Source organism: Peromyscus leucopus, chromosome 1 (genome assembly GCF_004664715.2).
Source record: "Peromyscus leucopus breed LL Stock chromosome 1, UCI_PerLeu_2.1, whole genome shotgun sequence".
NCBI lineage: Eukaryota > Metazoa > Chordata > Mammalia > Rodentia > Cricetidae > Peromyscus > Peromyscus leucopus.
In genome coordinates this window covers 23,162,112-23,190,097 of record NC_051063.1, presented here as the reverse complement: position 1 = coordinate 23,190,097, position 27,986 = coordinate 23,162,112, and the positions used below count along the sequence as shown (strand labels likewise).

General features: G+C 42.2%; 1 protein-coding gene across 2 annotated transcripts; it reads right to left on the bottom strand.

The window, feature by feature from the left end:
* Positions 1-2,673: 2,673 nt before the first annotated feature.
* Cd274 (CD274 molecule) lies at positions 2,674-21,317 on the bottom strand. Of its 2 annotated transcripts, none has more exons than XM_028894546.2 (7): positions 21,244-21,317; positions 16,091-16,156; positions 14,786-15,127; positions 9,128-9,412; positions 6,910-7,017; positions 4,795-4,854; positions 2,674-3,666 (listed from the first exon to the last, which is right to left on the bottom strand). In XM_028894546.2, exons 2-7 carry the CDS (start codon positions 16,140-16,142, stop codon positions 3,644-3,646), a joined length of 870 nt encoding a protein of 289 aa, XP_028750379.1. In that variant the 5' UTR covers positions 16,143-16,156; positions 21,244-21,317; the 3' UTR covers positions 2,674-3,643. The 2 variants fall into 2 exon arrangements, with proteins under 2 accessions (XP_028750379.1, XP_037061478.1); XM_037205583.1 differs by lacking the exon at positions 21,244-21,317 and adding an exon at positions 16,460-17,814.
* Between the last annotated feature and the right edge of the window lie 6,669 nt (positions 21,318-27,986).

Genomic DNA, 27,986 nt, shown 5'->3' with positions numbered 1-27,986 from the left:
TAATGCTATCACCCTCCGTGTTCACATTCTGAGTGTGCTCTTTGAGCAAAGTCCCTTCACGTCCCTGACTATGGGGGTTCCACTTTCTCCTCCCAACCCACCCCCAGGTCTCCAATTCTGATGGAAGACTTTTGACTGTTTTCTTCATATTTCCCTAAACCTATAAAGCAAAAGAGACTGAAATTGCTTAATAGACTTTTGTCTTGTTTTATTTTTTTCAAGACAGAGTTTCTCTGTGTAGCCCTGGCTGTCCTAGAATTTGCTTTCTAGACCAGGCTGGCCTCCAACTCACAGAGACCCACTTGCCTCTGCCTCCCAAGCTTAATAGATTTTTAAGATTTGTTTTCATTTTATGGGTTTGAATGCTTTGCCTGTATGTTTGTATATTCAGTACCCAGAGTCCAGAAGAGGACACTCACTGGACTGATTCTCTGGAAAGTGGCTGTGAGTGACCGACCATGTGAGGGCTATGAACTGAACACCAGTGTCCTCTATAAGAACCGCAAGTGCTCTTAATCACTGAACTCTCTCCAGCGCCTCATACATTATTTTAAATGAATTATTTTGTTAGTTTTCATCATTCATATTCAATAAAAAGCTGTGTGGGGGAATAAAGACAGGGATGCAGATATTCTAAGTGACTTTTTTTCCACTGGAGATTAAACTGGATTAACAAACAGAAATGTTTAATAAATAAAAATATTTTATTAAATTAATGCAATACAATGACAATTAGATGCAAAATAAACTCTCCATTTATGGTGATACACAACACAAAAGGATAAAGTGCCTTTACAATCCAACACCATGAGATGGTGTTAAGATTTCAAATAAAGTGAGTAAGTGAAATGTTCCGCTCAACTCTATATTTTCTTAAACGTCATACAAACAAGAAATTGTCATGAGGATCATCCCACAAATAAACACATGTGAACAGGTAACAGAAGGGTTCCCTTGGGGGTTCTGATTCATCAGTCTTTCCTTTGAGACAGGATCTCACTATGTAGCTCTGGCTGGCTTGGAACTCTATGTAGAGATCTGCCTGCCTCTGCCTCCTGAATACTGGGAAAAGAGACATGCACCACCATACCCGGCCTGTTTCTTCAGTCTTGACATGTGACAAAACAAAGAAGATTGAAAGAAAGCTCTGGACTCCTTCTTCCTTCTTCCCTCCTCCCCCAAAAAGCATTGATTTTGAAATCCTCTGAAAAGCAGTCTCTTAGAGGCCCCTGTGGGGATGAGAGGCAGTGGCCTTCAAGAGGCCTAATGGGTTTTTCCTGGTACAAGTGCAAGTTCAGGGCAGCCAGCAGTCAAGGAGCAATGCCGGCATTTTCTGGGAGAACCTGGAATAAGCAGGTGAAGCATCTGCATTTGGGAAAAGAAGAGGAGGAAAAACAACCATGAAGACGCCGCTCCAGATCTGCTTCTGTATTGAGTTACGAATAAGGCTGCCCCTTTGGTATTGGGTTGACTCAGTATACCCTGAGGACTCAAGGTCTCCCTTTGAGCAGATACAAAATCAGCCAAACCCAAACTTGGCCAGTGAGTAGGCAAGTGCTCCATGGTATTGTACAGGTACAGAGAGCAGAAACAGTGCCTGGCCTAGACCGTGTAAGAGGCACCTGGAGGGATGGGAAGGAAAATCTAGAAATGAGGCAGTTCTCTTCTTGGGCTTTAAATAAGTTCCAGCAGCTGCATAAGGATCAATACATTAAATAAAAAAGGCAAAGTAGCCGGGCGGTGGTGGCGCATGCCTTTAATCCCAGCACTTGGGAGGCAGAGGCAGGCAGATCTCTGTGAGTTCGAGGCCAGCCTGGGCTACCAAGTGAGTCCCAGGAAAGGCGCAAAGCTACACAGAGAAACCCTGTCTTGAAAAACCAAAAAAAAAAAAAAAAAAAAAAAAGGCAAAGTGTACGGCAAATACACTGTGAGCTACCATTTAGGAATTCAAAAAAAATATAGATACTTTAACATATATTTCTACATATTAACTGTTTTTGAGAAAACATATGTGCAAAAAACACTATCAGTTGCTTCTGGGAAGGGACTAGCATGGCTACGGTGATGGAATAGAGTTGTTTTGTTTTGTTTGTCTTAGGGACCACTCTGAGTCAGCTCCCTGTTTACCTATATTTAGAGTTGTTTTGTTTTGTGTGTCTTAGGGACCACTCTGAGTCAGCTCCCTGTTGACCTGTATTTAGATTGTATGTGTGTTCATCTGCATGAGGGTGCACATGTGTGGTGCACGTGTGTGTGTGTGTGTGTGTGTGTGTGTGTGTGTGTGTGTGTGTAGGCATCATTTCTCAGACACTGTCTACAACATTTTTTGAGATATCAGCTCTCACATGCCTGGAGTTTTCGAAGCAGGCTACGCAGATTAGCTGATGAGAGCTAGGGATTATCTATCTCTGCCTTCCCAGTGCTGGGATCAAAAGCATGCAGACGTAGCCAACTGTTTCTTTATGTGGGTTCTGGGGAACACACTCAGGGCTTCACACTTGTGAGGGAAGTATTTTGCAACTGAGCTATCTCCCCACCCCTCAGTGTCATTTAGATAGAAAAGTAAAGAAGAACTTTACTAGTACTAGTAAACAGTACTAGATATTCTATGGAGGACATGAGATTGCATGGCAGAGAAAACAAATTAGGAGTAAAAACAATGTTAGACAAGGAGTCTTTCCAGAGTCTTTCCAATATATATTCCTTGTTAATGAACATTGCTTTGACTATTGAACATGCATATGCACATCTAACCAGTGCTCTGGCTTACATCTCTACACTCAAGGACCAGCATGGTACATGAGGCATGGCATGATATGCAATGCTACTCAATAAGCAGCTTTTGAATTCATTTCTTAGCTACAAATTGTAGCCTAAGAGGACAATGGCTGAAGGACAGAACTTGGTGGGCAAGTTACTGAATTGCTCAGCTTCTTGGGTTCTGAAGTGAATATAATAGAAGTTACCATGAGAGTTGCTATGGAGATGAAATGAGATTGTCGAGTGTAGTATCAGACACTTGCAGGGCTAATACTTACACAGAACAACTACTTACACAGAGCCTCGAGGACTGAGAATAAAGATTATTCAAGTCATGCAGCAAGAGCCCTAGCAAAGCAATCGTGTGTCCTCCATGTGTCCCACTTGTACCAGTAGCTACAGAGGACACCAAGCACCTCACAAATGTACATGCTTTTCTGCCCGTGGACAAGATGATAAGCAGCAGTTGAGTTTGGTGACTACATTTTAACATCTATTATGTCTTTAGAATGCATCAATCACAACCACACTCCCACAACAAGCATGCACAGACTCAAAATAAATAGAAAACACTCATACGTCAACACTTGTGACTCTCTGTCTCTCATCCAGGCACTGAGTGGAGGAAAAAGGTGATTCTTCAAGGCCAAGATGTTAGGTAGGGGATTCTCAACCCGCTTTCCCAAGACCATTGATGGACAACGTGCGTATTGCTGTCTCCTGCAGAAATGTCCTTTGTCCCAGGCTCCCCTTCCAACACTTTCTTTCTTTGTTCTCTTCCCAGGTTCCATTTTGAGTCCTTGGACCCCCATCCCAAGGGCCCCTTCATTCACAGACCACAGACTGGCAATCCCACCTTGAAGATCAGAAGCTCCTGTGCTGCTTACGTCTCTTCGAACTGTGTGTCTGGAGAGTGAAGATAGTATAGTCATTTCAGGGAGTGTGGGGGGAATGTATGAAGACATGCAAGAGAAACAAACTGGACATTTGCTAGGTCATATAATAATGTTGCAATAAGACAGAGACACATTCTATGTCTGACTACGTTTGCATGATGAAGGATAACTAACCATCCTTGTTTGTCCGGTTTTAAAAGGGAAAGTCCGCTGGACTAAGAAACCCTCAACCTGACTCAAGCTAAGTGATTCCACAGCAGAAATGGTAATGCATGTGAGGGAACCTACCTGGGTCTGCACAAGTTCATTAGAGCACTTTAATCCTGACCTTAGTGTTAGATCTGGGTTCTAACAACAGTAAAATGAATTAGAAGAGTTAATATAACTTACTTAAAAATTTAGTGCAGTTGGCTAGGTGAGGGTTTTCTACTCTTATACAGACACTAGTAGCAGAATGAATTGAAGCACATAGTTTGAGAGCAAAAGCCCAGGGTAAGGATATGTGTTCTTACACACCTTATTTTATCTTTCCAGCTCTGTTTTCTCTACTATAAAATAGAGATGATTCTCATATTGATATAAGTGTTTGGGGGCAGGGTGATGAAATACCACATCCCACACATGAAACAGTTAACAACTAACCACACGGCAGCAGAATCACTTGTTTCCTTACACATTCATCTAACTCGGCACTGTCCCTGGCTGTAGGGCTACGGCGCAGGTACAGCAGCGGCTTAGACAGAAGCATCCCCCTCCTTCTTGCTCCCCAAATCATTGCATAAGGCTGCTGGCCAGTCTTTACTCTGCAGGGCCTTCCTAGAATTCCCTCAACTGTGGGAGTTGTGAGGTGGAGGGGCCAGCAGACCTCACAGCCTCCTTTGGAAGGAGGGGAGAACATGACTAGTAGATTTGTTATCATAGCCTTTTCTTTTCTTCTTTGTTTGTTTTTTGTTTTTTTTTTTGTTTGTTTGTTTTGTTTGTTTTGTTTTGTTTCTTTTTGCTATGTGGTTCAGCTAGCTGGCAACTCATTATATCCCCTCCCCCGCTCAGCCTACAGAGCACAGGAACCGCAGTCTTGCTAGGCTGCTTCGCTCTTTTTCCCTTCAGCTTTCCCGACCCTTCTATTAGTCACACTTACCATTTTGGTTTTTTGAGTTTGTATTTTCGGTGCCACATTTTCTCACATATAGACTTCTCACTAAATAAGAAGAAATTCATCTTAATTCCACAGAGCACAACACTACTGAAGTGGCCATCCCCTCTTATAACAGGACTGACCCTAACAAGGCCAGCTGTTTTGTTGTTGTTGTTGTTTTTCCCTAGGGGCCAGTTTGCTAAGACCTCTGCCCCATATTACCCCACCATCCTATGTTGACTCATATCTGGCTTCAATCAGACCCGTAGGAAGTACTTCCAGTCTGATAGCCAATCAGGGTCCTACCTGGCCATAAGCAAGAACTGTTCTTGCTATTTTCAATCAAACAGACCCCTGACACAGCAGACAGACCCCCGATACTGCAACCACAGTTGCTGACCAGATGTCATGAGCCAATCATAAAATGATTCCTGTACCAGTAAGGCTCTATACCCAATCACTTCAAAGTACACTTAATCACAGTGGAATTCCCCTCATCTTGCTTAAAGGGGGCGTGTGAGCTTCTCTCAGGGTTGCCATTTTGCCCTTTGTCAGATGGTTTGACCCCAGCATGCTAGAATTTTTGTTCTTGAGCAATTAAACATTCATGTTGATTGTAAAAGTGTCAGATAGTCTTTCACGGACTTTTTGTAAACCCTAACAACTATGACCCACAGTGACTCAAGTATCAAGGTTTTTATGAGATGCTGCTTAATCCTTAATCATCAGACTTTTAGTCCACGAACCTCCTTATTCCATGTGCCAAACCCCAGAGTGTATTATTCAACAATTTAGGATACATACTTTCATACTCTCCTCTCTCTCTCTCTCTCTCTCTCTCTCTCTCTCTCTCTCTCTCTCTCGTTGTCTACTTTGTTTTCCATCCTTCCCTCAGAGATCACTGACATCCTGAGCTACTTTGTTACCTACTATCTCTCTGCCAATCTCATTCTCAACCAATCCTTCTAGACTCAATTTGGCAACAACTTCCTTGTGCAAGGTCAAGTCTAATTCCAGTCCAGATATGTCACTCGAACTTGATCTCACATCCTGAAAACCCTCTTGGTTCTGGTCAGGGCCTATTCTTTGGAAGCAGCTGGTTACCATCCCCTCAGTTACATCGCTTTCCCCATAGACCTACCCACAGAAGGGGTAGAGGGGAATTCCTCCCTGAAGATAGACTTCCCTTCCATATTCTACTTCCCTCTTTGGCTTCAGACAAGTCCATACATCTCTGGCTCTCTTGGGACACATTTCAAAGCATTGAGGGAAAGGTTTTCTCTAAGTCATCTTACAACAGGAAGACATTATTTGAATGCACTCATTTTCCTACATTTTAATCATTCTTACGAGTAAATGCTGAAATATATATATATGAAAATTATTTAAAACACTGTGTCATATTTTTGCCTCCAGAAATCTTGCAAAAAAAATGCTTTGTGGTAGAGATTTTTAGGCAGAAATGTTTTCCTACGTAGGGTACCCAGAACTCAGCTCAATAAGATGTTGCAAGGAATGTGTGGCTTGAATTCAGCTGAGACCAACAGGCAGTGCGGTCTCTGCAAAGTCTGTGGTTATTTGTATGTAAAAGAAACCTTATGGCTGTCCTCTTTGACCTCCACTGCTACCGTCGTCCTACACCTCAGCTCTGGACTACACACACAGCAGCGCTGCCCAGCTTTACTGTAAACTGCTGAACCCTGGACCCCACAGTGCCACCTTGGAAGCTCCGTCTTTTAGCTTCCCTAAGCCCTTGTCCAACTCATAGCCTTCCAAAATACCACACGCTTCAATGCCACACTCCCAGGTAGGAGGTGTTGCAGAATGGCAATCTGAGCAGGACTGAAGGAAGACTTAGCACCCTGGCTCACCGGAATCACAGCTAAAACTTACTTTGTATAGAACTCAAAGTGAGCCCTGAAAGTGAAAGGAACACCTTCAGGCCAAGTTTCCCAGGGAGGCTCTGTTAGCCTGTTGGGTCAGACAGCTCCCTGTGATGAGGGGCTGCCCTTATCAAGTCTTGGTAGGTACCATCTCTGCCTACTCAATATCATGGTAAGAAGACCTTCATGCACTTCCCCACGGGCAGCACAGAAACCACAGCAGTGAAGGAAATACCTTGTTTCCTTAAGCAGAAGAGGACTGTGGCTGCAACAAGGAGCAACAGGAACGATCCCAGAAGGACCCAATGAGTCCTCTTATTTGGGAGAAATTCTGCAGGTGGAGCTGAAAAACAAAATCAAAAGATGCCGATTAAAGATAAAGTTTTGATGGGAAATAGTCAGGAGAATGGTCATTCTTGAAACCTAGCTTGGTTTTAGGGTAATCTTAATTACTAAAAGATAATGGCCAGTTAAGGTCTGGGAGGACGAGTTGGGTCTCCCAAGGAACTGGGAGAAGCACAGAGAAGTAAGAACTCCAGCCTTGAACACATGAAACAGACTGAATTCTAGGGCTGCAGATCGGTTTTGGAAATGCCAACATCCTTTAACCGGCCTATAAAAGGGAAATGCTACGAATTTCCTGTGAGGCTGTCTGTGACATGTTTAGTGCAGTGCCACAGAAAGTGACTGCAATATTAAATGGTGACCTCAGTGAAGAAAGTTCCTTGTGCACCCTTTAATATACATGCTATCAGCCGACATGGCATGGAAGGCCCACTCTAGAACATGGCAGACCACTGGGCACTGCTCAGCCACTTCTACCTCCCACACCTGTGGGCATGATGAGGGACCAATGCATGGTTTTTCTTCTTCCATGTTTGAAACTCTCTGAACATTCTAGTTACCGGCTTCTCTTGCCAGTGTCTCTGTCTAAGTTTTGTGAAAGATGGGTCTCATGGCACAAGGATGCTTTGGGATTGCCAACTCCCATCTCTTGTCATTAAGTCAGTTCCTATTTGGCCCACTAGGAGTCAACTGAGGTCCACAATACTTAACTACACAGTTTAGAAAGCCTGTTCACATATATTTGATTTGCATTTTGAAATAACATTATGTTAGACCTACCAAATATTTCTTTAAAAAAAAAAAAAGAACAAACCCAAGTTACAGACCAGAAGACAGAGTGGCTAAGCAAGTTACTCCAGGATGCCCCACAAATAAATAGCCATAAAACCATGGCTTTTTGTGGTTTTATTATGATGACGCTTGTTTTGCTTTTGAGACAGAGTCTCTTGTAGTTAATGCTGGCCTTGAACTTGCTATGTAGGTGAGGATGACTTTGAACTTCTGATCCTCTTGCTTCCACCACCCAAGTGTTTGGATTACAGGTGAGTCCTACATCACCAGGTTTACATGGTGCTGGATCTCAGCTCTTTGTGGACTAGTGCTCTTCCAACTGAGCTCCAGCCTCATAGAAGAGCATTTAATGACAGGGAGCCAGTAATGCAGCTTTTATGAGAGAGTCCAATTCCAGTTAGAATGTCTTCTTTTGCTAAGCTGGTTTGCTCTTTCTGGTTCCAAGCCCATCCTGGGCTGAATTTTCGTATTAGTTGACTTTTCTATGAAGTTTTATTTATTTTCTCTAAATTTCCTTGATGTACATTGGGGGATAGATGGAGGCAAAAGTAACTCTCCCTAGAATACCTATGGATTTACATCCTCATGATGCTCTGAGCCTTTCACCTGACTGTCTTCCATCCCACCTCTTTCTGTAAGGTAACAGGTTTACAAAGCAGCTGAACTTAGGCAGGCGAGGATCTCAAATAACTTTCATATACTACAGCTCATTTTATCCCTACAATACCCTTGCCCGGTGAGTTATAACCCTTACAGGGAAGGTGAACTACACAGAAATCTAGTAGGTTGCCAAGAGACATCAGCCTCATGTTCTATGCACAAGGCAGACTTCCTGGAGTTGAAACATCAGAGAATGCCTTAAGGAGGAATATAGGGGGAAAGGATCCTTCATATTGAAAGAGAGAGAGAGACAATGCATTTGCTTCCTACTGCAGGAGCCCTGGAGAGAAGAGGGCAGCCCCACTGTGACAAGGTTTCAATTCCTGAAGCATAAGCTGAGTCCTTCTCTCATGTTCTGCATGGTGCCCCAGCTACAAGAGTGTTTCCTACATGCAACTGTCACCTGTTCTCCTGGAGTACAGTGACTCCAACCCATCTATGAATATTCAATGCCTAACATGCAGTTTGTCATGGGTAAATACTCAATGTTAATACTAAGTGTTAAGTAGCATTATGGCTTGCATGCAAGAAAATGAGGAAATAGCATACATTTAGTAAACATAGTGTTGTTTATTCATGCCCTCAGCCAGACCACTGAATGACTGTGATTGACAGCCATCATGCTAGGCAACAACGGACAGAGTTAAGCAGTTTACCTGGGATGATCAACTCAGCTGTGTGGTTTTTCTCTGATTGTGATCTCCAAAAAGTACAGTAGAAAACATCATTAGCTGTTGCGTTGATCCTCAGAGTGCTGGTCACATTGAAAAGCTTGTCCTCTGACTGGGAACTGGTGACAGTAATCTTGCCACTCAAGGACTGGTGGTTACTGTTTGTCCAGATGACTTCAGCTTCTGGGTAGCCCTCAGCCTGACATGTTAGTTCGTGCTCGGACGTGGCTGGATTCGTGGAAATTCTGTGGTTGATTTTGTGGTACGGGGCTAGGTCATAAGCAAAAAGAGGTCAAGGCTCTCTCCCATTGCAGGTGTTGTCTGCTTACAAAGAATATCAACTTGGGCCAGTTCTTCTAGAACTGTGCCTCCAGCTTAGCTATTTTGGCAGCAGGGAGTGTGTGCTAGTCTGCCTCAGGTCTTCTACTCAAAATCTCGGCCAAGTTTGGACTTAAGGCACAATCACATTGCTGTAATAACCACACTGGTGTGTTTACTGTGCTCAGAATAAATGTATCAACTAAATAGACTGTCATCTTGAAACCACAGGTCTTTCTATCTAAATATAAACTGTATCTATTTAGTCAATAATCACTGTTCTACTCACAATGTTTTAGATAATTGCTTAGAGCCCAGAAGGGAGACTTTGTTCCCTACTCCACAGCCAAAGACATAATAAGAGCTTTATAATATAGTGTTTTCGCAGAAATTTGACACAGAGTAGCTAGGATAAAGCAAAGCTGAAATAATGACATGATGTTTTGTTGCCCTTGAATCAAGAAAATGGCCACCAATAAAATAGGTATAATTATGATTTCAAAACACAAAACTGAGGTCTTTTATGAGCATTTGAGCCCTCAGTCTTGTATTTATCATATTTAAGAACAATTGAAAATGAAACCACTGATTATACCTTATTAAGTGGGCACGTCATGAAATAATGTCACCACACTAGGGTCTACCTCACATGGTACATGACTTAATATTTCTGGGAAATTCAAAGTTTACATTTAAAATCACTGTCAATGATAAGACATTTGGAGTGAATTATTTGCTTTCTGTTATTATTTTTCCTGGGAATTAAATGAAGGAGAAGAGTGCTTCACCTAGAAGACCATGCTGGACCAATGAGTGGATCCATCCACAATTGATTAACCTCCACATCATTCGCCTACCTCTAAGATGGGCACATGCAGGAAGACGCAGAAAGGAAACATTAGAACTTTTACTAACATGTTTGCTATAGTACCTGTTAAATTATTTATGCCTCACAAACGTTAATGGCAGTCACTGTACCTCACTGTCTGCCACAGGAAGGGGGAGGGTGTTGATTCATATTTGGGTTATATGGATTTTTCAAATTCTCCTATCTTTTTTGTTGTTGTTGTTTTTGAGAAAGAGTTTCATGTAGACCAGGCTAACCTTGAGCTTGCTATGTATCCAAAGATGACCTGTCTCTACCTCCTGAGTGCTGGAATTCCAGGCAAGTGTGTGCCATCATACCTTATTTTAAAGCAGAAATGTATGCATGGCAGGCAAGCACTCTACCAGTTGAGCTATAGGCCCACCCCCTTGTCTACTTTTAATTGAACTAACCTTCTTTAAAAATGAGCCCATTCAAAAGTCTCCTTAAAGAAATGGATGCTTGAAGATAAGGCTAACACAAAGCAAAACAAACAAACAAAAATTCAGCACAAAGCAAAACAAAATGTCAGCAGTGACTTTACCAGCCACTTTCTGAAGTTAAAAACAAATACTGAGTTGGCTATGATAAAGCATTGGCTAAAATAAGCTTCAAGATTATTGAGAACATCTCCATTTGTTAATGATGAATTTCGTCATGGCATACACCAATGCTGCCACAATTGGCAAGACATTACAAATATTGCTTATTCCATTTACCTTTCCTTTTGGATGTCTATGTTTTCCATCAAGAATGTATCGTGGGTTAGGTTGAACCAATGGTATGAAATCAGTGACAGTTATCTTCTTTTGATCTTCAAAATGACAATTTCTTATGATATAAGCTATGTATTGGCATCAAATTTATTCTTTATAATCACATACAAGTTTATAGCACTTTACAGAAAGGGTAGACAAGCAAGTTTTGCTTTGTGTGCCTTGAAACCTCCAGTTTAGATCTAGAACACTCTGCTCCCTAGTCCAAGACTAAGAAAAGTTCAGGCTCAATGCACACTCCAGAAGGACAAAGATAGGCAACAAAACATGGTTAGTAAGGGCATAGATTTTAGAACCAGGCTAGTTAGGTTTAGAACCTGGCTTTATAATTTTAGCTGGGTAGAATTTGGGCAAGCTGCATTATTTCTTTGGACCTCAATTCTTAAAACTTTAAAATGGGAAGAATAATGCTGCATATCATTGAATATAAGATGCCATCTATTGAAAGGCACATTCAGATTTGAAAGATAGTAAGTAGGAAAAAAAATAGCCTGGCCATGATCAAGTGCCTCCCCAACAGAGTCATTTAAAGACTAAATGAATTCATATAAGCAAAAAGTCCAGTGCATGGCCTAAAACGTATTAGGAGATGCATAAGTGTTAGCTATGACAACGTTCCTATTGTCACTGGTCAGACTAGGAGGACCGTGAGCACAGCTGTTTCTCCCCCTTTTCATCGGTACTTCAGTGGATTTTAAGAAAGTTCTCACATCTCATGACAAACAGTCTTGGAAATAAATTTTCCCATATTCGATCCTGTTCATATAGCAAACATTTTAAGGTAATCATTTATGAAACAACCATTCATTCCTTCAACAAATATTTTCTTTTTTTATTGCACTGAAACATCATTATATGCCAAGGCCTGGGGTACAACAATCAATAAAACAGACCCAAACCGCCGTGCCTACGATTTATGTTCAAGAAGAAGGAAGGAGACAATAAACTTGATATCGTGAGACATTTTAGATGGGAACAGATGACATAGAATTGATTTAAACAGGGCCTGGGGATCTGGTGGGCCATGACAGTCCTTAATCATTTATCTATAGGATTAAAGTGTTTCTTACAGCTGCTTAATATCATTTAAGGTCCCAGAAATATTAAATGGACATTTCATTTTCTCTGATATTAAATTTGGTAATTAAAGCTAAAGATTTTTCAATTGAAAGCCAGATGCCTGAGGGTCTTCTGTAACCTTTTGAAAGTATAATAGCATCCAAAGAGATAATGGTAATTGAGTTAATACAAAACTACACCCTGTAAGATTTCAGTTTTGAAATGCTTCACCTTTAAAATCCCACAGTGAGTGAACTCCCTCCTGGGAAGCTTCATTACCACACTCCTGCAGTGATGGGAAGAGAAATGGGGCAGCATTGCTGTGAAATCATTTGCATAGGGCATGACTCAGGAGTTCTACTTCCTCTGCACATAAAGCTCCTAAATGCCAGCCACCAAGGTGCCAGGGACTGAACCACGGATCCTACACCTGCTGGGCAGGTGTTCTGCCACTGAGCTATGGCCTCAGTCCTGTTCCTATTTTTAATTTTTTTTTTTGAGACAGTATCCTGCTAGGTTGCCCAGGCTACCCTTCAATGAGCTATATATAGCCCAGACAAGGCCCTAGTTTGTGATTCTCCTGCCTCAGCCTCCCAAATAGCTGGGATTACAGATTGGAGCCACAACACCCATCAAAGTCAAGGCTCAAATCCTTGGTCTATCTCAGCTAAGCTCCCAAAGCACTGACTGCATGCAAATGACAAGATTAATTGGGAGTAGAATGCCAGCGTAGTAAGGTCTAAAGAAAACAAAATAGTCAAACAAGCAGACCTTCAAGTCTGCTTGGCTATCAGCTTTGCCCCATCAGGGATCCCTCCATGGAGAATCCATCAGTTGTTCCAAAAGGTTCTTTTGCATCAGAGATATTGTGGAGGAGATAATGTAGACTACATTCTTCCTCACCACAAAGTCAGCTACTCTCAACAAGCCACAAGAGACCTCTGGGCACAGAGACTTAAACTCTATGTTTCCTTCTTCCTGATTGCAGGATTGTTCTTTCCCCTATCCCAGGTTCAGCAGCCTTGACTGTTCATGGCCTTCAGGCTTCATAATTCCTTTAAATGTCTTGGAACAGAATAGATGACTCATATTTGCTGATGTACTAACACATGCTCATATGAACAACCACCTCCCATCTTCCATGAATGTCACAAATGAAGAATTATAAGTAAAAGACAATAAAAATAAAGCCTATAAGACAAGTGATATTTTCAAAACAATGGTAGCTTTAAGTGATCCAGCATCAGAAACCCATTAATACACTATCAAATGGACACATTTTTTCTAACCTGTACATAATTTTTTAGGTAACAGTTATCTTGATCCCTTATAAGAAATGTGAACTTTTCCTATTTCTAATATTGACCTTCACACTAGCTTAGGAACTCAAAGATCAAAGAAGATTATCTAATTCTAGTCAAATATTTAAACACATATTATGAAACAAAAAAGCAGCGGCAGATCATCTCAAATGTACGCCTGGGGAGGACGGAGTTCATCTCACTATCAACCAGGGAGAGGCTTCAGCAGACCACAGAAGGGGGTTCCAAAGCAGAGGGATGCCGCTTTGGAAAGTATGTGAAGACAGGAGCCTTGGGGGATTTCTGGTCCTGGCAGGCATTTGGATTGTCTGTGAGCACGCTTGGGATGTGTGTGTGTGTGTGCCTCTCAGTTCTGTGAAATCCACAGTGAAAGCAGGGGTGGTTGTTCAGGTGTTTTCCTTCCCTTAGCTGCTTCCAACCCAAAACCTTGAACTCAAGTGACCTGATGACATTTTTTGTGGGTCCTTCTCCAGGAACTTACACTAGTAGTTCCTCCTCAACCCTCCCAAGTAACATGATACAGGCCCTGAAGATGAATATATGCCTGGTGAGTGTAGTTTATACCATCTCTGTGGAAAAATGGCTTCTTCTATACTTCACATCATCATTTTTTTTCATCCTTTATAGATTAACCTTGTCTTTTTGAATGTGAACCTTAGAGTGGGCTGTATGTATGTATGTATGTATGTATGTATATACATATATATTGGATTTTGTATGGAGATACTCATAAGAAGGAAATGTGCTAAGCCTGATAGAATAAAAAAAAAAAAACAATCCAATAAAAAGGTTCTAGAGGGATACACAGTATATGCATGCCATGGATGATGGTGCTTGAAGAGAGGAGGAACAGTATTATGATTCTATTCCTTTCCATGAGATCCAAATCTCTTGTAAGTATATATATATTGCATTTACAATAATAAGAAGCAAATTCTTGGCATTTAATTTTTGAAAGCTTACAGTACCACAGAGCACAACTGTGTATTATCTGGTACTGGATCTCAAGTTACTTTCAAACACAAGGGGCCAGGAGTATTCATTTGGAGGAGTATATGAATGAATGAATGAATGAATGAAAGGAAGGAAGGAAGGAAGGAAGGAAGGAAGAAAGAAAGAAAGAAAGAAAGAAAGAAAGAAAGAAAGAAAGAAAGAAAGAAAGAAAGAAAGAATAAGTAACGAACCAACAGGCTGCTATTGTTCCACAAAAAGTAGGTGTGGACTTCCAAGAATGAAATGCTCTCAGCATTACAGAGATGTCTCAAGTATAGGTCAAGACTTCCTTACCCAGAGTAATGCTTACCATTGACTTTCAGCGTGATTCGCTTGTAGTCTGCTCCGCCGTAGCTGATCATGCAGCAGTAAACCCCTGCATCCTGCAGTTTCACATCTGTGATCTGAAGCCCAGCAATTCCCTGGAGAAGCTGCTCCTTTGGCAGCCGGGCTCTCCCTGTGAAGCTATCGTGCTGAAACCTCAGGTCCGCCATTCCTTCCACAAACTGAAGAACTTGTTTATCGTCCTTTTCCCAGTAGACAACTAAGGAATACAGGTCCAGCTGGTCTCCTACTGGGAATCTGCATTCGATCGTGACATTGCTGCCATACTCTACCACATACAAGTCCTTGGGAGCCGTGATGGTAAATGCTGGAAAGAAAGAGGACCAGCCTTCAGAAGACGGAAAAGTCCTCCAAACACATTTGAAAAATGGGTAAAAGGTTACAACACTTCATCTGGTGAGTCACATCAACACTAAAATTCTTCTTTAACATTTTTTCATTGGGAAGAACATAAGCAACTGAGATAGTATATTCCCAGCCTTGTCTAGAAGAAACCAATATTAGCAGTGGGCCATTTCCCCGGGAATTTTCAGCTGTTATTATGGGAAATGGACACTCCGTTAATTTTGTATTATCTGTAATTTTATATTCACCTCCTCCCCTTTTTTTTTGTTTGCTTTTGTTTGTTTCCAGTGCTGGGATATTGAATCCAGAGCTTTGTTCATGCCAGGCAAGTGTTCCACTACTAAATTGCACCCATGGCTCCTATCTTTTTCTCCATCTTTTACAATGATAGAAGTTACCGAATCGAGACAAAAGCTCAAAGAAGAAAAACTAGAGTGTGCTTTTAATAAGCAAAGTATACGCCTTTAAACTATTTTAGGGCCCTGGGTGATCACCCAGTAAGAAAACTACGTACAACATGAGGACCTAAATTCAAATCCCAGAACCTATGTAAAAACCAGCTACAGTAGCACGTGCCTGCAATCTCAATCTCACGGCTCCCATAGTGGGATGGGAGTTAGAGACAGGAAATCCCAGGAGGTGTGGGGTCAGTGCCTTCAATACTCAGCAATGAACAGCAAATAAGAGAACTTGTCTCAAACAAGGTAGAAGGTGAGGACCAACACTCAAGGTTGTCCTTTGACCTCCATATACATGCCTAGCAAATGCATGCGATCATACCTGCATACACACACACACACACACACACACACACACACACACACACACACACACACACACGTGCGTGCGTGCGCGCGTTACTTTAATTTTTAACTCATGGTTAAAATATTGAAAATACAGAACCCACTGAAAAGATTTGACTTACCATTTAGCAAGCCACAGCAGACTGTGAATGTAACAATGGTAGATGTCCTCATGTTTCTGGAATTATCTAGAAACAGGAAACACAGAAAGTGTAAGGCTTAATTCACATAGCTGAACAATGGGACACCGGTAAATTTGTTCCTCTCGTATATAAATGACTCCGAAGAGCCGGTACGGAAACACAGACAAACTAGCTGTAACTGAAGCAGTTCTGTTTCGTAAGTGTGGAAACACAGCTGTTTTCAGAGTTGAAAGTTCAGCACTTTCATTTTGTAACTCCAAGTTATACAGAACCAAGTAAAGAGAAATTGGTGTGACGAGATGAACATCTTTAAATGGAGTTATTAGCCCCCTCAAATCGATAATGTACCTTCAAAATAAGCCAAGGGAAAAAAACATATCTTCAGCTCCCGCAGGTGCACCACGGGCTTTTCACCATTGGGAAGTATCTGTAAAACCTGCCTTAGGTAAAGCTTCAAAGCAAAGAGTATCTGATTTTCACTTTCACTTTTCAATGCTTCCTCTCCCTTAAAGTCTCCCCTCTGCCTGTCACCTCCTTCAAATTATAACTCTTTTCCCCAATAAAGAGAGTATGCCAATAACGGGAGTGGGAAGGAGGATGATTCGATTTGGCCCATTTCCTAAGGTCTGGCATCTCAGCACCACCCTCTGAGTTATAGCCATCTGGGTCCTAGACTCCACTCTGCTGACATTTTCCTGATTCACTCAGTAAATGCTGAGTATCTTTCCTTGAGTGTGGCACTGTTTGGGGCACTGGAGGAGCCTTGAGCAGAAGACAGAAGCTGTTCTTCCTGGGAATTGATGCCCAAAAAGGGCGGTCAAAGGAAGTTAGTACTCCACCCCAGCCAATCTACTCATTAACACCTTTTCTCCTCTGTGGTCTTCATATTTACACCTTTCAAGGGAAAGTCAGTCTTCCCTCTTAGCATCTCCCTGACCTCTGTATCTCTACACAATCTATTTGACAGGCGCATAAAGCAGAAGACTAGGGCTGCTGGCATTCCCTCTCTAAAACTCAGTAAGAAAACTATATAGAGGTCAAGCGGAAAATGAACAGGAGTCCCATATAGTTCAGAGAATCATAAATACAAACACAGGAAAGGATGTTCTTTCTAAGAACGTATATTGAAGATTTATGAGAACATCTTTGACCTTTTGCTCTTCCAAAAATAGGGCTTCCTCATAGTTAGGGTTAGTGAAATACATGTAAACAGGATTTCTTGAGTTTCATTGGTAAGGATGTGAAATTGTATAGCTTTTTAAAGATCAAATTGGTAGTCTCTGTTAAAACCTTAAATGTGTATGTCACATGATCTTTCTATCCCCATCTTAGAAATTCACCGTGGGGAAAAAATAAACACAAATATAACAGGGATGAAATGACTAACAACAGCCTCCGACTTGAAACACCCCATGTGGCCTAATGGCTAAATAAATCTGTATATACTCAAAATACCATGAAGGACAAAATTTAGTACACGCATAGGGAATGAGTTTGCATAGACGTAGGAAGGAACTTGGAGGGCAATATTTAAAGCAAAAGTATATTTGTGGTTTAAAACAACCCCCAAGCCTGTCTGAAGATACTGCCTGACCATGATTATCTGCAGTGAAATGTGACTTTTAGAGGGAACACAGGTAAGTTCTCACCCTTTTATACTTTTTTAAAGGAAGAAAGAAAGATAGAGAAAGAGAAATAAAATCATGAATAGTTTCTTCATTTTTCATATGTGCGTCCAATTTTCAAATGAGTGAATAAACAAATGTTTTACTTTTTTTTTTTTTTTTTTTTTTTTTTTTTTTTTTTTTTTGGTTTTTTCGAGACAGGGTTTCTCTGCGTAGCTTTGCGCCTTTCCTGGAGCTCACTTGGTAGCCCAGGCTGGCCTCGAACTCACAGAGATTCGCCTGGCTCTGCCTCCCGAGTGCTGGAATTAAAGGCGTGCGCCACCACCGCCCCCCCCACCCTCCCGGCCAAATGTTTTACTTTTATTATTAAAAAAAAAAAAAAAAAATCTCACCTACCGATCTTCTGAGTATTTGACAGACTAAGTGATTGAATGGGAAGGACCTTAGAAATGGATCTAGACATCTTCACTAAGGTAGAATGAACACATTAGTTTATTTTTATGTCTTGTTGTTGTTATAAAAACTAATGTAAGTGCATTGCACCACTCTCCTTCAGGGAGCATTTGGTAATATTGGCTAACAGATTTGCTTGGAGAGGAGGAGAGCTGCTACCGATGTGATGAGATGGAGGCCCAGGATGCTGCCAAGACCTCTCCAAGGCATAGGACAGCACCCGAGGGCAGAATCAGAGATGGCCCATAGCGCCACTTGTGTCGAGATGGAGAAACGGTGGCCACTCTGGGCTTGTCTGTAAATAGTTTCCTTTCAGCCTCTTTCCCTGTGAAGAGACAGTTTTCCTCTACATGTTTAAGATTGATTTATTTCATGTGTAGGAGTGTTTTGCCTGCTTGTATGTATGTACACCACCACATGTGTGCCTGGTGCCCACAGAGGCACAAAGAGGACATCAGATTCCCTGGAGTGGGAGTTACAGATGGCTGTGGGTCCCCCTGGAAGATCAGTAAGTGCTTTAAACCCCTGGGCCATCTCTCTAGCCCCAGTTCTTCTATATATTTAATATCCATTTTTTTAAAGTTTAAGATTTTGACATAATTTCCATAATTCTTGTAATTAATGGACCCTTAATATTTAACTCCTTTACTGCTAAGTGTTGGGTCTTTTTGTTTGTTTGTTTGTTTGGTTTGGTTTTTTGTCCTTTTTTCAAAATTGTAAGTATTGGTGTATTTGTCCAATGTTTGGTGAGTACCTATTGTGTGCCAGGTCCAAGGTTAGGCCTGGAAGACAGATCTTCCTGAAGAGAATTGCTGATCAAGAGAGAAAGACTATTTTCCCAGTTTGTGACACAATCTGAAAATTGGTACCATTACATCGTCACCCAGTGCTGACATTAACTTTTTTCCTAATTTGATTCTTGAAAAATGCAACTTGAATTTTGTTAAAGAAATGTTTAGCTCTTGATAATTATCTGATCTGATTAATGATCTTGTCCATCAAGGTCACAGGCTTCTTACTGATTGTTATGAACCCTTGGTGTTAGAAAAGTGCAGACACAGCAGCATCTGAGAGGCGGAGGCAGGAGGATTTTGAGTTTGAGGTCAGCCTGGGTTACATAGTGAGACTCTGTCTTTTAAAAAAGGGGGGGACATTTATCAAAAGGGCGAGATGAAAGGACTCATATCCTCTAGCTAATATTAGGCACATATTTAAATTTTTTCTCTCCAGTCATCTGCCCAAGGAGATGAGATGGGATGAAGACACAGGGGTTATTGAAATGAGGCTGTGGAGAAATGGCCAAGCCAAGGACTGGAAAGTCATACCGAGGCGTCTGATATCCGTCGAAGGACTACAGGGCCCTACCTGATTTGTCAGTGTTGACAGAAGACTCCGTTGAAATGCTTATCCATTAATTATGAGTCTGCTTTGAAAGCTTAGTATGATAAAGGATTACTGAAAGGTGATGGATTAGGTCTGATATTCACTTTACTCAGTATCATACCCTCTCCTCCCTGGCCCTCAGAGTGCAGCTGTCGGCAGTTGGAGAGAAAAAGAGGAAGTCCAGGAACCATGTAAATAAGCATGGCCTTTGACTTCTGAACCTGCACCGAGTAGTGGGTCTTCGAGCACAGCATCATCTTCTTCCTCGGGCAAGAAACTGTAACCACCTTTCATGAATTCCCAGGCAAGAAACTGTAACCACCTTTCACTAATTCCCCAGTGAGAAACTGTAACCACCTTTCACTAATTCCCAGGTGAGAAACTGTAACCTCCTTTCACTAATTCCCAGGTGAGAAACTGTAACCTCCTTTCACCAATTCCCAGCTAAGAGCAGAGATGGAGCAAAGAAGTGTGAACTGGGGAAGAAGTGGCTGGGGGAAATAGGTTTGTCCCAGGGGAAGTCCAGAAGAACACCATGGGACCCTACTTCACCATCTTCCCAGGGCAGGAGGGAAGCAGATGCGAGCTTCCTTTCTCAAAAATAAGAGTGAGAGGTTTTACCAAATTTTCAAATTCTATCAAATGATCCTAAAACGGGTGCCCAAATTCCTTCCACCTCAGTCCCACCTTACAGACTGTAACTACTGCCATGACCCCTGTCTTTGCTGTTCAGCTGAAACAGGCTAATATTTTCAAAGTATAAAGTTCTCCTTAATACTGTCAGTCACTGTTGTTGTCAGCTGCATATGCTTTCTGGAATGAGTCTTCAGTTTCTTTTCCACACAAAGGTTTTTCAGATACACAGACATAACTAGGTAGCTATAAGAGTTTATCTAAAGGAAATACCCAGCCATGTTCCAGACTGTTGCACGTAGTGATGACCAGTGAACCACTGAGCTAGTAACCCACTATAAATAACCTGCGCACCCATCAATGGGAGAGTGATACCCTTTAATTATCCAGCACAAAGGAATATAGCAATAAAAACAAAACCTGGCTATTTAATTCATAGGAAACCATCTCCTGGCTATTTAATTCATAGGAAACCATCTACAATCATTTATTCAGATTAAAAATAAAAAAGATAGAACACCATACTTTTGACAACCCCAAGCTAAACTTTGACATATGTGTCAATGTGTCTAAGAAATGTCTTGGCATTTTTATATTAAGTTCTTCTCTTCCAGGATTCCTTTAAGTCCTCTGGGCAGACAGAGTAAAAAAATCTTAGGCTCCAGCGTCCTGGATCTTGGCAGAGGAAGGGACCTCAGGAGATGCTTCAAGTGGGATGATTTACCCAGTCATTGCTAGTGAACAATCAAAGTCGCGCTAGGACCAAGTTCTGACCTGGCTACCTACCCCAAGACCGTATTCATAACACACAGTCAGCCACACACAAAATTGACATTGACGCTAACAGTGCCATAATCATCAGACAGGTTGCCGATTCTGAGGTCTCAACTGTGCCAGGCAACAGGCTCCGCTGCCTCTTAACCCATCGTGTTTCCCTGTTGCCTTCTCCTCTCTCCATCCTCAAAGACTCTAGGACTCTGGCTCTAATATGCCCTGCAAGCGACCGGTCCCTGGACTCCGAGAGAAGACGCTCCCTACCTGTAGGCGGGGAGACTGGCGTTGACACGCAGGCGGTGCAGCCTGGCTTGTGACAGAAAATCAGCGAGTTCCCTAGCCTTATAAGCAGGCCCCGCCCACTGGTGTGAAAACCCTGCCCACATCGCTTCAGAAACCGAAGCCGAGCCCCATAAACAGCCTGTCCCACTGGATTTCTAGATGATGATTTCAGAGTCAACTTTGGGATAAGATATTGCGTTTACAGAAGGACGAAACTGGAGTCCGGCGTGGTGACGCGCGCCTTCAATCCCAGTACTCCGAGATAGAAACAGGTGCATCTCTGTGAATTTGGAGGTCAGCCCAGTTCACATAACAAGCTCCAGGGTAACCAGGGCTGCAATAGTGAGTCCCTGTAGTGAAAAACAAAAAACTATTTTTAAAAAACGAAACTAAAAATGAAAGTGAAACTTATCCTTCTTGTAAACCAGCTTTCCTAAAAGAAGTCATGAGGGAATAACTCAGAGCTGTTATTTGGGTGAAGAGAGAAGGTGTCTCGGGGAGGGTGCCTGTGAAGGTGAGGGGTCCACATCGGTTGTCTTCCTCTATGGCTCCCCACCTTTTTTTTTTTTTTTTTTTTTTTTTTTTGAGAGAGAGAGTGTCTCTCTGACCCAACTTCGGGTCTGCAGCTGGCTAGACCTACTGGCCAGTGTGCTCCAGGAACCTCCCCTCCCCGAAATCCCCCTCCCCCACGGTGTTTCTCAGATAAGAAACATCACTGCCTGTATTTTGGGTGCTGAGGATCTGAATTTGAATCTTCCATGCTTGAGCAGTAAGTGTTGAAAAAACGAAACATCTAAAATCATAAAATCTGAGACTTAAATTTTATGTTCAGAATCCAGACACCTTAATAAATTACTGTCCCATCTCCCACTTTCTGGATTTTCAAGCCCTTTCTGGATACATGACCTTCTTGACATAACTTTACATAAAGAGTTACACAACATAGTTAACAACAGACAAATGACTTGGATTTTAATTCTAGAAAGTAGGTGTGTCTATATAATAGGAAACATATTTTTAAATCGTGGATTTGGTGACTTCCTCAAAGTTCCTCGACATAATGAAACTTCGGTTACCTTACCATTCAAGAACTTCCCATCTCAAACCGTGCCCTTTCTGAATGCTGTGGAGGATCTACAATCCTGCCACTCTCAGGATCCATGTGGGGAAGTCTATTCTAGGTGAAGTTGAGAAAGCCCTTCTGGGAACTGGAAATGTGGGCTTTTTCCAAGATGAAACCTTGGGAACTCCATAGAGTATGGTGTCATCATTTAAGTATCTCACCTGTTGGACCTCAAGGGCCTTCTTCATCCTTTGCTCTTCCCACATAGTCACTAAAACTGCAATCCTAAAGTAGTGCATTGATTGAATATCGGGGTGCCCCTGACTTGGATGTAGCAGGATTTTCACATTCTCAAAGCATCTCTCCATTCTTTGAAGATGTTGGGGGTGATACTGCTTTAAGGACCTGTAAAGAATGTGGAACTCAATGTCAGCAATATCAGACTTTGAAACAGACTTTGGAGGCTCAGCTAAGAAAGTCCCTCTTCCAAATGTATTTTGAACCCCAATAGTGGAATAAAGTAGTTTACCCAACTTTAGTGACTGATGGAAAATAAAATGTAGACTTTATATGTAGAAATCCAGTTTAAACATGTGTATGTACATCTATACAGACGAACACGTTTCTAGTTAATAGTTCTTTTCTCTAAAAATTATAGCCAAGTCCCAGGACATATTTATGATACGTTAATGTGGTCATATAAAAATTCAGTTCTATAAAAACTTACTCTAGAGACTCACAATTTAGCTGAGTTCTCTTAGTTAAATAATGATTTGAGTAGTGAGGATTAAGTCATAGTCCATTAGTAGTTTCTATGATGTAAATTATTTTTAAAACTAGAAGGAGGAGGTGTTTTGTTTTTGTTTGTTTTACAAAAGCGCTGCTTAAGGTCTACATGAATAGTCAACAGAGAAGGCAGGGGTAAGGGAAACTGGGAATTAAAACCTCCTCTCAGCCAGCTGCTCGCACGGATTTGCATATGAGTAATCTGAAGAGTAGCTCCCTCACCTCTCTACCTGTTTCTACTCTTCAGGCTTTTATTTTCCCATGATGTGGATCATGCTCCTTCACGAAATTGGTGTCCTCCAGAAGCAGAAAAGCAGGACGTGACTTTAATTTTAAAAAATTATTTTATCATTTCAAAATACATTGTGTAAGTCAAAATAGCCTAAGTAAGGAAGAAGTATCCCTGAAAATGATTTGAGTTTTGTGATTTGGACAAAGGGAATAGAGAAACATTCAGACAAGAGAAACACAGTGGCTATCGGAGGTTGAACAGTGGAACACATTGGTCATCTCTAATGTCACCATTTCCTGTTCATATCCCACCTACCCTATTCATCTGGGGGAGATAAAAAAAAAAAACCTCCTCACTGCTCATGTTCTGCTTTGTTGATGATGAAGACTAACCATCTCAATGGTTAGGAGATGCACAAAGTAAATTCTGGAGATAACCATGAACAATCTGCAGGAGGGGCATACTCAACAGAGGGAAGAACTGGTGTGAACTGTGAAGGTGAGCAAGCTTGGCGAGTTCTTGGAGAGACTGTCATTGTGGCTGGAGCCTAAACTGAAAGGTTGGCTCTCATCATTCCATGAAGGGTCTTGAGGGTTAAGGAGAAAGGTTGGATTCTTCTTTTTTAAAATATTTATTTCTTTAATGTATATAAGTGACCTGTCTTCAGGGACACCAGAAGAGGGAATCAGATCCCATTACAGATAGTTGTGAGCACGTGGTTGCTGGGAATTGAACTCAGGACCTCTGGAAGAGCAGCCAGCATTCAACCGCTGAGCCGTCCGTCTCTCCAGCCTGAAGGGTTGGATTCCAACTGTAATGCAAATCCACTGGCTAGCTAGGCAGAGCAGTCATCCATCTACAAACAGCACTCGAACCAGCAGAAGAAGGCATGTTGAGGAACCTATGTTCCTAGAAGCCAGGAGCTTTGAGGAGATTCTGTTATAGTTCAATTCCAACACTACCTGTGGAGAAGTAAAGTCACATCCCATAAGTCAAGGGTGAAACACCACAGGATGGACCCCATGGCAGATGCTAATCTTAATCTAGGCCTCTAGAACTTCCGATGGACTAGCGATGAATTAGGATTCCCATGACTCCCTCTGGCTTGTTTAATTAGAGTAACTCACAAATTGGGAGAAACAGTTCACCTATGTGAACCAATTTATTGTAAAGGACATTATCGCTGATACAGATGAAAGTGTGCACAGGGCCAAGTGTGGTCAGTAGGGGCAGGAGGGCGCTTCCACACTTCTCTTTGGGGTCACTACCCTCTGGGACCCCTCCAGATGTTCTGCAGCCCAGCTGCTTGAACCTCTGGTTCAGAGTATTTCCATATTAATCACCTCAGCTTTCAGCCCTTCTCCCCTTTGTAGAGGACAGGAGTTGGGAGTGGACGTGCCATGCTCTGACCACAGTTTGGCCATCCAGATGACAAGCTCAAATCCAGGAACGCAAAAGAGTCGCTGCACTAGAACAAAGGCTACTTCCATCTCTCAGGAAACCCCAGAGAACTAGTAGCTACGTGGGTCACCAAGCACCCTTTTTAATGAGACAATTATAACGGGTTTTTAGGAGTTTTATGCCAGAAAATGGAATGAAAACCAAAAGTATGTGTGTGTATACATATACTGATATATATCTATATATCTATATATATAGATATATATATATCAGGATATCACAAGTAATAAGGCAGACCATTTTATTTTATTTTTTAAATTTTGTTTATTTTATATACATGGGTGTTTTGTCTGCATGTATGTCTGTGTCACAAAAGGGTGTCAGGCCTTCTGGGACTGGAGTTACAGATAGTTGTAAGCTGCCATATGGGAGCTAGGAATCAAACCCTGGTCCTTTGCAAGAGCAACCAGTACCCTTAACTGGATGAGCCATCTCTCCAGCCCTAGATCTCAGAGTTCAGGGACTGTTTTCTGAAAGAGGAGGAGGTGGTTATCAGAGGAGGAGACCAGGTGCAGTCCTTGGGACAGGAGGCTGAGACTTGTAGATCGAGAACAGGGTCATGTGAATCGCACGGGTTCCAGGAGAAGGAAGTTAGCAGGGTTTAGTCAAGCATACTGTGGCATCACTGCTGAGTTTCCTGCTCAGCCGCTGTGCAGAGTATTTCCATACAGCTGAGGCAGGTTCAAGTCCACACCCTTCTCACTCTTCCCCAGTCAGGTTTCTGATTCGTGGAATGCTATGGGATGCTTCGGCTGAGCCACATGAAGCCTCATCTGACTCAGGTTACACTCTGAAGTATAACTAACTGCCCCTGCTCGGAACAGCTTTCCTTGACTTTCTGACCTTTCCTGTGACTGTCGCCTTCAGTTACTGCACTTCAGTGGCAATCCTTGACAGCCATAGCATCATTTAAAAAACAAAACAAAACCCATCAAATGAATAAGATGAAATGTGGCAATCACAGCAATGATTAAAAGTATCAGTTACAGCAAAACATGTAGGATTTAAAGATGTCAGACTTGGTTGTATACATACTAGACTATCCAACTTGTGGAATAGTCTTATGAGTTTTAGTTCCTGACGTTGGTTCTACTTTAGAGGTGTTGAAATTGAGACACACAGCTCATGTAACTTGTCAAAGCTTACATGACAGGAAATGATACGAGTGGGATTCAAACCCAGAACTCTGGCTCCAGTCTCTGCTACACAGTGAACACACAGGTGTACAGTGAATTAGCATCCTTATTCATTGCCCCCACATTGTATGTTTCTTCAGCCCCCTCAGGGCTTATTGTATGCCCCAGCAATTCTACCCCTACAAATACACTCAAGATAACTGAAAATATGTACACAAAACTAACAATGTTACTCATAATAGACCAAAATAGAACCATCCAAATGCCCATCGATTCTGAATGAACACACAAAATGTGCTGTAACCACATACTGGGCTATTATTTAGCCCCAGCAAGAAATGGAGCAGTGATTCATGCTACAATTTGTTTATTTAATTTTTATTTCAATCTCACATTTCAAAGTTATTTATTGTGTGTGTGTGTGTGTGTGTGTGTGTGTGTGTGTACAAGTGCACATTCATGCACAGAGCACTTACAGATGTCAGAGGACAACTTGAAATAATGAGTTCTTTCCTCCCACCATGTGGATACCAGGAGGAGAACTGGGTCCCAGGGTGGTAAGCCCATTAACCCACTGACCCATCTCACCAGTCCCCATGCTATAACTTAGATGAACACAGAAAAGAGTGTCAAAGCAAAAGAAGCCAGTAAAAAGTCATCTCATTTATATGAACTCTCCAGAATAAGCAAGTCTTTGAAAAGATAGAAGATAAATTAAGATGGGTTCTATAGATTGGCTGCATGTGACATCATCCATAAAGATAGGTTCTGCAGACGGACTGAGAAAAACAAGCTCATGATAAGGGTCTGGGGAGGATCTGGAGTGGTCTCAGCCACACAGATAATGGAAAGGGTATACCAGGCTATTAACCACCTCTGCTCCCAGCCTCTGGGCAGAAAACAGGTTATACACCTCTCCCTTTGAAGAGACAACCCTGCTTGCTTAACATTCCTGGGTTCTCTAGTGCTCATCTGTGGGCACAAGGACCTCTGTGCCTCCTAAGGTTGCCTTTCTCACCTTCTCTGCCCAAAGGAGGGCACGGTTTCCTCTGCTGAACATTCCTGTTGGGCATCCTCGCCTAAATGCCAGCTCTCACCTGGCTTTAGTAACTACCCACTCTCCCTGGTCCCTTCAAGACTATAGGTAGCAGACACTCTGCTGTTTCCAGTCATCATCTACTGATGCTATACACGGGCGGAACACCTTGTCTGCATCTAAGTATACTTAGCCCTCGCAGCACGGTAATCAGATGACTTTAGTCTTACTGCAGACCCAAGTGACAAAGTGAGAGGCTGATGGTGACGGTGGGAATGGAATCAAGGCATGGTTAGTCTGCATGCATAAACACTATCAGGGATCTACTGCTCACCTCCCTTCAAGAACTTTTACTCTTGGTAACGCACCTGCTCCCACAAACAGGAATAAAGATACTGTTGCAATTTTCCCATCCGGCTAGTGAACAAAAAGTGTTCAAAATAAAGAGTCTAAAAGCCAGAGTACCAAGGACTGAAGCTGAGAGCATCTACACAAGCCTGGGAGGTCTGTGCCTGGAGGAGGCTAGATGCCTTCTCTATGGTGTGGCGTCAGCCGAGGTTAAGGCAGGGGCTCTTCCTAAAGGCTAGAGCCCGTGAAACGCACGCTGTTTTCCCAAACCCTTGGGTAGCAAGGATAAGAGTGCTAATCAGTCCTCGGGTGTTTCTTCAGAGGTTGGGAGCCTTACTCCAGACAGACATTGCTGGTAGGAATACGTAATATGGAAAGGGTGTAAGGTAATCTGGAAGTTCTGGTCACTGTTTTGCTTTTGTTTCCTGTTTACGTTTAAGCCATTTGATGGTGGCATTTTTACAGGATCGGAATGTTTTCATGCTGCTTCTTCGGCCTTCCCTCAAAATCATCCACTAGATAAGATCCTGCAGGTTGCAACTTGCGGCTCTGACCCGCCCCTCCCTCCTCCCGGCTCCAGGGGCCTGCACCGGAAGGACACCCCAGGCCGCGGGAATAGGAGCCCTTGAAAGACCCAAGGGCCACGCTGATTGGCTAAAGCGC

Excerpts from the sequence above, each read along its gene's own strand:
- Cd274 (XM_028894546.2), bottom strand. The coding sequence starts at position 16,142 with ATGAGGACATCTACCATTGTTACATTCACAGTCTGCTGTGGCTTGCTA. Across the intron at positions 15,128-16,090 it reads CTGCTGTGGCTTGCTAAATG|CATTTACCATCACGGCTCCC; the intron begins GTAAGTCAAATC and ends CTTTCTTTCCAG. Across the intron at positions 4,855-6,909 it reads CTTCTGCTTAAGGAAACAAG|TGAGAAGTCTATATGTGAGA; the intron begins GTATTTCCTTCA and ends CTTCTTATTTAG.